Source organism: Pundamilia nyererei, unplaced genomic scaffold (genome assembly GCF_000239375.1).
Source record: "Pundamilia nyererei isolate P.nyererei 1_Seehausen unplaced genomic scaffold, PunNye1.0 scaffold00157, whole genome shotgun sequence".
In the NCBI taxonomy this organism is placed as follows: domain Eukaryota; kingdom Metazoa; phylum Chordata; class Actinopteri; order Cichliformes; family Cichlidae; genus Pundamilia; species Pundamilia nyererei.
In genome coordinates, this window is record NW_005187558.1 from 614,879 (window position 1) to 623,790 (window position 8,912).

The window sequence follows — 8,912 nt, forward strand, 5'->3', positions numbered from 1 at the left end:
CCCTCTCTCTACAGTGGCGGTCCCATGTATGTGTTACATGTTGGAATTACAAACGAAATACAATGCCATGTGAGTATGATTATTCTGACCTTTCAACTATTTTTTAGAGTATGTTTAATGTATTTTTACTCTGTTCTTTATAGTTTTCTGTCATGTCTATACTCTCCTATTAAAATAGCACACGCTTTTGTTTTGTATAGGTTAGACAAACACTTTTCCGGTGCTATTCACGAGCTCGTTTTATTTTTCCGGTGCTAGTCAGCTGACTTAAAAAAACACTTCCGGTATGGTTGCTTAGGGATCACTGTGGAGTCACTTTATTGATGTAAACCGCAAAAATCATTGGCTCTAAGCCAGACGTCTCTGTCCAAAAATTAAACAAACAAAAACGAGTATCTGTAAAGACCTAATATATTATTTTATTTTGGACTGTACATTCAAAAATGTATAAAATGTCTTTTTTTGGTATTGCAGTCAAAAGCAATAGAAAGAGCGCAATCGAGAAAACAGAGAAACAGAAAGGTTTCTTTGACTCGCAGTTCACTGCTAAAATCCTATCTAAATATTTAAAAAATATATATATTTCCAATAGACTGTATCTGTGTGCATAGTTTTATAGGCAAACCAGCACTGCATGGTATTGTTCTAGTAACGATTTGTGATAGATTGGTTGGGTCTGAAACAGCAGCCGAAGTCAGGCACTTCAAGGTAGTTGCTAGTTGCCACACTTCAAAGGTAAGAGGACCAACATAGACGCTTTACATTGACGAAACAAACGCAAATGTTGTATATAACGTTTAGAGATATACATTTATGTTATGGTTACTTTTATTAAGTACAATTATCCAAGAATTGTTTTACCACGTGGGTCTAGTTACTGAGTATCATGCTTAGGCACACTCGATTTGGGTCAAATTTGTCTCCGGGCGGGCGGAGGTTGACGTTGTCGTGTTGAGTCAAATGTCAGAAGCGTAAACCGGCAACTCTGCCTGCAGTTTTGTGTACTAAAACGAACGTACCCGTATCTTCGAGGACTGATGTGCTATACCTTGCTACACGTTTACTAAGTAGTACGTATTTTTGGTGTATTATTTTAAAGCAGGATTTGCAAATTATGAGGAAAGGACATAAAACGAAGGAATAGACCAACAACATTGAATCGACACTGCAGAAATAAAGGCCGTAGTTCGACACATTATAAACAATACGAAAATACTTTACACCTCATTAATACGGAATAGCACACTAAGATCAGACATGTATTAAGTATGTAGTGTCTTATGCTGGTATAAAACAGAAAACCTTATTTTTGAAAACTGTGATATATTTAATACGCATACGTGGTAGATTATATATATTCTAGATAGCAGGGACAAATTACAGCACAAATTAAACTATGCTATATAGATAAAGATTCGTCATTTTATTGCTGTAAATATCTATTAATATGTGGACTCTTGGGTACATTTGATATACAATGTATTTCGTCTTTGTTGTCATGATGGAAAGCATGCATTGTCAACGATGTTTCCATTTTTGTGGCAACATTTGCCAACAGTTGCACAAACAGAAAGCCAGGTCCTTAAAAAAGAGAGGGATGCCCTGATTGTGTAAATGTGGTTTAGTACCAAAGTTTAAAATGGTTAATGTTTACAGCAGTTTATGCCTTCTGTTGTATCTGGAAACTGGTTTTTCATATAAAAACTATTCACGATCTTCCCCACACTATATTGGAACATTTAGCACAGGAGGCGTCAAAGCCACTTTAGGATGACATGATAACTAATAACATGTGGGTGTAATGTTCAACTTTTCAAACAGTGTTATAAAGATAATAAAACAGTTTTCTGTATTATCTTCATGAAAATGTAGACTTCAATATCTAGCAGAACATGCTGAACTCTGAACTTGTCTTAAATGTATTCAGACATTATGTAGAATCAGGTGGAGCCAATCAAGCACTGAGTCTCTGTTTTTCTTCCGTAAAAGATGTGCACAGTAAATTTTTCTCCTGTGCTCTGGTGTGAAACAGGATTCAGCATCACCTTAGCTGCTGGTCATGGGTTTGACCAAGCAGTACCTGCGCTATGTTGCCAGCGCCGTTTTTGGGGTCATTGGCAGCCAAAAAGCCAACATCACGTATGTGACCCTTCGAGGAGGGGAGAAGGGGCGCTATGTGGCTGTGGCTGCATGTGAACATGTTTTCATCTGGGATGTTCGAAAAGGAGAGAAGGTGAGGTTCAAGTGTGATTATAGCAATGCGACAACTCATATCCAGGTACACTTCAGATTTTATCTGTTCTTATCTTTATTCTTGTCATCTCTGTGTGTGTAGGTCCTGATCCTGCAGGGTCAGAAACATGAGGTGACCTTTCTCTGCCCTTCACCTGATGGAGTTCATATTGCCGTGGGTTACGAAGATGGTGCAGTAAGAATCTTCAGCCTGCTGAACGGTGAGAGCAACGTCTCCTTCAACGGCCACAAGTCTGCAGTCAGCGTCATACACTATGATGCACTCGGGGCGAGACTTGTTACTGGCTCAAAGGTGAGTGTGGCAGGTTGCTCCTTGGTTTTGTTAAGTGTTGACGTGATTCTAAACTCGACATCAAAGTGACAACAGTTACACGAAAATAAAGGTGTTTATATAAATGGAAGATAAATTGGAGGTTTGTTTGTTGAGTGGTTTACTTTGCCTTTAAAAATGCTTTTTTATTTTACAAGATGGACTGTGAGTTGCAAGGAATCACCTCAGTTAACTGTTTACTCCTCTCTTAGGACACAGATGTGATCGTGTGGGACATCATCAATGAGTGTGGGCTGTACAGGCTGAGAGGCCATAAAGATGTCATCACGCAGGCCCTGTTCCTGAGAGACAAGAACCTCCTCGTCACATGGTAGGACACCGTGATGTTTACATTGTGTCTCGTCTACTGGATTGTGTATTTGAAATGGAGGTTTGAAAAGCTAATTGTGTGCTCTGCCCACCGTATAGCTCCAAAGACAGTTTTGTCAAGTGGTGGGACTTGGACACACAGCACTGCTTTAAGACTATGGTGGGCCATCGCAGTGAGGTGAGATGCTTCTTTCTCTGCATTTAGTCCAAGTCCGTTTGTGGAATTTCTTCCCTTCTAGATATTCCACACATGTATGACTAGGGCTGGGCCAGATATTGTTCACAATAAAACCCCAACAATCAGACAACCTCCTCTGAACTTGCCAAGAATGGAAAGAAAAAAACTCCCTTTTAATAGGAAGAAGGTTGCAGCAGAATCATATTCTAGCCTTCTGCCACGATTAAGATTTTGTAAAAGGGAGCTACTTCAGCAACCTCTAACAAAGTGTGATGCTTTACAAAATGTGCAAGAAAACGCTTCCTGGTGACGATGGAAACAACAAACTTGAGGCAAAAACACACCATCAAGTACAACCAGGCTATGAAGGAGGAGATGCTAACAGCTGATGATGTGCAACCCAACATTAAACAAATGACTCACCTGAGCAACACTGAAGCACTTGCTACTTACACTCCATATAACAAGAAGCACAAACAGTGGATGGAAATTACTGATGCAATCTCCTGGTGCTAAAGGAGGAATTTAAGTAACTGGTTAAAAAGGTCGACCACATAGTACCAGAGAAAACACTAGCTGGCCTGCTTTTGTGCTTACATTTGACTTATGCTGCGTCACTGCATGTAATGCTGTGTCACTGCTATTGGGCTATAATGTGGCTGCTGCTGGCAGTAGATTCACATTTTGAATTGGGTAGTCTATCTCTAATGACAGTAACTCATCACAAGAACAGCATGTTTAATACCTTTTCTTTTGTTTGCACTAATAAACACTGCTGGCTGTAAGCTGCACTCATTGATACAGCATTTATTGAGTATTTTTTGTTCTTTAGTGTCAGAAATATCATTATTTCCTTGACATCTTGTGATAGCATTTTGAGGTAATATCACCCACACTGAAGCTGCAGCGCACAGTGTGGTTCCAAACCTGCTCTGGCATTAACCTCAGGACAAAAACTGTGCACTGGGAGCTTCATGGCAGGATTTTCCATGGCCAAGCAGTTCCTGTAGGTGTACTGTGCAGTACTTTGGTCCATATAGTGGAGCTCTTGTGACTAGCTGCTTTCACTGGAAGGAAATGGGGATTATAAGAGACTTTCCACTGGAATTTTAATGTTTTTCCTGGATTATTAAGATGACTCGATGTTTTTGTTTTAAATGTGTGTGTGTATGTTAGGTTTGGGGTATGGTGTTGCTGAGCCAGGAGAGTAGGCTGTTGACGGGCTCTGCAGACAGTGAGCTTCGAGCCTGGGACATCAACTACCTGGAGGAGGTGAGAAAGGACTCAGCTGAGCACTTTTTTCTCTTCCTCCCCCAACTGCCCTTTACTGAAAAAAGACAATCAGAGAGAAAGCAAACAGTTTTTCTTGAGATCCTGGAGTCTCTCCCCTAATGTGCGATGCTTTACTTTCTATGAAGATGTCATGTTTTGCTTTCATTTCCCTTTTGTATTATTTTGCCTGTAATTTTACACAACACGGGCACTTTTTTTTTCCAATTACATTAAATTTGTTATTGAAGTTAATCAGATCCTTATTAACTGTAGGTTTTGGCTCTAAAAACGATATTAATGGAGTTGTTGTAAGGTCGTAAAACTCTGTCTGGTCGTGTCCTGCGCAGGCAAAAGCTGAGGGTGAGCCTAAGGTGAAGAAGGGAAAAACTCTGTTGGTTGATGATGATGAAGAAGACGATAAAGAAGACGTGGATGAAAGCCTTGAAGAGGTAAAGTAGCATTCATTGCAGTGAGGGTAAAATGATTCAAATGCTCTGCATGCATCTACTTTGTAGTGGAACGTCATTCTTTATTAAGCAGTGTAGGTCTCAGAAGGATAAAGTCAGTGCACTGCCACATTTTTGTGCTGTTGATTCTTTTTTTTCTAATGTTTCACAGTTGTTAATAGTTCCAATTATTCAACACCATCTTCAACTAGAGTATTTTTGTAAATTAAACCAAATTCTCTCTTTAACCTTTATTCTTTCTTTTTCTTTTTGGGCAGCGCATCCTATCTTGTGAAAAGGCCGGCTCCATCCTGAGAGAAGCTAGAGATCGTGTCGTCTCACTGACAGCAGACCGCCACGCCAGAGTCATCGCCTGCCACGTTAGTACTGAAGCATTTTACAGCTGCTTGTGACTCGGCATGATGTCTGGAATACACAGTATTTATATGTGGGTTGAATGTAATGCTTGCTCGGTGCAGTTTGAGCCCACTGAGACCTGCTGTAGTCATGCTGTAGTATGTTTCTTCTTTCACTGGTAGCTTTTAGGCACTCATCAGTAGTAAGGTCGTCTTGTGGCTTTTAGTCAGTGTCGCTAATGTAATGTGAAAGAGATCATTCTGACATCACTAATGTACGTCAGTTCACAACCTGCTGTAAATGTCATTTGTCTTCTGATCACATGACCTGATGGTTAAATGCGATTAAGAATAGTTTCAATGGTTTTGTTTTGTTGGTCAGACTGATTGCTGAGTTATTTCCTCCCATACAGTCACACTGCCTGTCAGCATTCGCCTGACAATCAGCTGTAATTTAAACATTGCACATACTAGTTTAAATGCCTTTGTGTTTGTAAACTAATTTTCTAGCTAAAAGCGATTGATGACACACATTATGCCGTCTATGTCTTTCAGGGCAACGACTCAGTCCTGGAGCTCTTCACTGTGCTGTCAGAGGAAGAAGTGCAGAAAAAAATGACAAAGAAGCTGAAGAAAGCCAAAAAGAAGGCCACCAAGTATTTTGTTCTTTGGAATATTTGCACATTGACTGTTACTGTTACCACCGCACAACCAGCGCTAGTTTTATTAGCCAGACATTCAGATACTGAGGTGGACAAATTTACCAAAGACAATTAAACGCGTGTATTTCTGCTCTCTTCTGAGAAAGCTTCATATGAATGTCGCTAATATAACTCCAGTACTGACACCACCTATCTTGACTACTTCTAACACACTGATGTCAGTGGAGGTGGAAGGACAAGTGCTAGTGCTGCTGCCTAAATGCTTAGTTTCAGCTTTTTTGTTATTGTCGATCTCCCTTTGAACTGATGATTATTATCCCTGCTCTCTGCAGAGCTCAGGAAGCTTCAGGTGAGGAGACAGAGGAGCCCGTGGTGAAGAGGATGCTGAAGGACGAGATCATCAGACTAACAAACATCAAGGCATCTTCCAAGATCAGGTCAGTGCAGCGAATTATTCTCTCCCTAAAATTTTGAAACTTAGGTCCAGATAGCATCCGAATAAATGTTAAAATGAATTTTCTTGTTTCAAATCTAACTTTTCAAACATTTTGAATTCACTTTGCTGCCGCTGCTTGTCTCTTTATCTGTGTTGATCCAGTGACCCTATTTCTAAACATTAAGCCACAGTTACCTGTAGGAGATCATGAATTTCCTCTGATCATGGTTGTTGTGTGCATTGCCACCACCTGCTGGACATTGAAGTAAAAGCGGAGCATGCAGGAATGAAGTATTATAAACTGCTCTAATCGGCCTTACATTGCAGTACAATTCCAGACAACTAACAGTCTTTAGTTCCTTGAATAATTTCATAGGATGAAATAAGGCTAATTCATGTAGAAAAATAACAAAATGAAGATTCATGTCATTTAAAAGCACAAGTTCTTACCACCTGACAATAGTGGTGCTGCACAAGATTTACAAATAGAAATAAATATAAAATATAAATTTTGCAAAGTGGAAAAAAAACATTTAGACTTCTTATTCAAGTAAGTACAGATCAGGACACAATTATTAACCCCCCTATGAAAACAGCAAGTTTTTAAGTTAAACAGGGCAAAGAGTATTTAACATAGCTTTTTCAAACATCAACATAATTTTGTCCTTATATGTAAATAGCTCAAATTGTGTACAAGTTGTTGATCTAAATATATCTGAAGTACCTGAATTATGTAGGATGGCACTTTCCAGAATTAGAAAGGTTGTGTCTGGCTCCTCTCTTATTTACACAAGGGGGCGCCACAATAAATGGAACCACATATTTGACCTGATGCATCCCTCCCAGGTACTTGTGTCACAAGTCAGGGATCTTCGCTAGCCACGCTCTTCGGAATCAGGGGTCTGTTCACATGTACACACCATCCATGTCCTCTGTCCCCTCTCAGGTGGGTGGACTGCCTGTCATGTGCAGGTGGTGAGCTGAAGGTGGCTCTGCTGCTCCAGAATAACACAGTTGAGACCTACAGCCTGAAGACCTCACACAAGACCCCCGTAGCCGATAAAACGGCTCGCCTCACACTCGGGGGACACCGCACAGATGTGCGCACACTGGCCTTCAGCTCAGACAACCTGGCTGTCCTCTCCGCCTCCGGAGACACCGTCAAAGTTTGGAACAGGTAACACCAGTTTAGATGCAGCACGTCCTGAAAGGGTCTTATAATTAGATTCATTTTGCTGCATTCAGTGAAAAAGCTCTTGCTTCATTGGTCATTGTCTTCTAACTGTCCTGCCCACTGTGACAGATCCACTCTGCAGGTGATTCGCACCATGGCCTGCGAATACGCCCTCTGCTCCCTCTTTGTGCCTGGAGACCGACAGATAATCCTGGGAACGAAGGTATGTGGACACACTGAGTCATTCAGACACTCTGTCCAAGGCTTACAGTCAGTTTCAACCACTGTTCTCTATAAGTTATTGATGTGTCGGTCATTTAGTGGATTTGAGCGTGTAGAGTGTATTTCTTTCTGAATCCTGTAATCTAATGGCAACCATTTGGAAGAGAGAATATTGCTCCTTACAAAGTTGTAGACTTTCTTGTAGTCAAGATTGTGTTTTGTCCTTATTAGAGTGGGAAGCTGCAGATCTTTGAGCTGGGTTCAGGAAGCCTTCTGGAAACTGTAGATGCCCATGATGGAGCTGTGTGGTCAATTTGCCTGGCCCCAGATCAGGTAAACCTCACTGTACTCAGCTTGTGTGTCTGAGTGTTTTTCACACCCAACTTATCCTTTCCATAAACTGATTTTTTTTTAAATCGAAGTCCGAAGACTGATTTGATTTGTTTTTTATTTGTGTGTGTTTCCTTTAGAGGGGGATTATCTCAGGAAGTGCAGATAAGACTGTGAAGTTCTGGGAGTTTGAGCTGGTAAAGGACAAGGAGACGAGCCAGAAGTGAGTTTATTTTGTTCAATGTTCAGGATCGATGTGGTAGATTTTCAATGATCTCATAGGACCCTTAACACCTGGAATAAAGTGGTCAGGTTCAGTATAAGCTTGAAACTACTGAGGAGCTACATGTGTATATAGGATCAATTAAGATAATAAATAAAATGCTTATTTTTAATATTTTTTAAGCGTTTGCAGACAGTGACTGCCTGATGGCCAAAACTCACCAAACCAAAACTTTGTCAGCGCTATTAACACAACTGCCTGTGGTTGTGGTTCCAGTCATCTTTGTAGAAATAGACCAAGTCTGAGCAGACCTGATCGGGACATTCCCATACATTACATGGCCTCTGTTTCAATCAACTCTCCATATTGTCAATCTGGTTGATCTTAATATTTAAATAGACTTTGCAGTGAATCTGCTGTGTGTGTGCGTTTTTTGTTGTTGTTGTTGTTGTTTTCCATGAAGTCTTCTCTTTAACATAATCTCACAGCAGTTTGTAGCCACAGCCTTCATGCTACTGCTTAATGTTACTGGACACAAGTTTTACATTTTTTTTCTTGTCTCTGAACACGACTTCTCGTCATGTCCACTCTTATCTGTTCTGATTTGTGTTCATGTATATTAAATTAATATTTCCAGCCTTTAAAAGGGGGGGAAAGGTCCACATTTGGATGCTGAAGAGGAGATGGATGAGTGAATGTGTAGTTTTGCAGACTCAGGAG

At 40.4% G+C, this 8,912-nt stretch overlaps 1 protein-coding gene across 2 annotated transcripts in view; it reads left to right on the forward strand.

The window, feature by feature from the left end:
• Positions 1-652: 652 nt before the first annotated feature.
• wdr3 (WD repeat domain 3) overlaps positions 653-8,912 on the forward strand; it is a 15,262-nt gene continuing 7,002 nt past the window's right edge. The window contains exons 1-14 of one of the 2 annotated variants that reach the window (XM_005745276.1): positions 653-735; positions 2,033-2,233; positions 2,336-2,545; positions 2,776-2,894; positions 2,993-3,071; positions 4,248-4,343; positions 4,691-4,792; positions 5,068-5,169; positions 5,701-5,801; positions 6,140-6,244; positions 7,190-7,420; positions 7,547-7,640; positions 7,871-7,972; positions 8,110-8,192. In XM_005745276.1, coding sequence (XP_005745333.1) covers positions 2,060-2,233; positions 2,336-2,545; positions 2,776-2,894; positions 2,993-3,071; positions 4,248-4,343; positions 4,691-4,792; positions 5,068-5,169; positions 5,701-5,801; positions 6,140-6,244; positions 7,190-7,420; positions 7,547-7,640; positions 7,871-7,972; positions 8,110-8,192 — 1,598 coding nt within the window. In that variant the 5' untranslated portion in view covers positions 653-735; positions 2,033-2,059. Of the gene's footprint in view, positions 736-1,007; positions 1,071-2,032; positions 2,234-2,335; positions 2,546-2,775; positions 2,895-2,992; positions 3,072-4,247; positions 4,344-4,690; positions 4,793-5,067; positions 5,170-5,700; positions 5,802-6,139; positions 6,245-7,189; positions 7,421-7,546; positions 7,641-7,870; positions 7,973-8,109; positions 8,193-8,912 lie in introns of those variants that run through there. The other variant, XM_005745277.1, reaches the window with a different exon arrangement.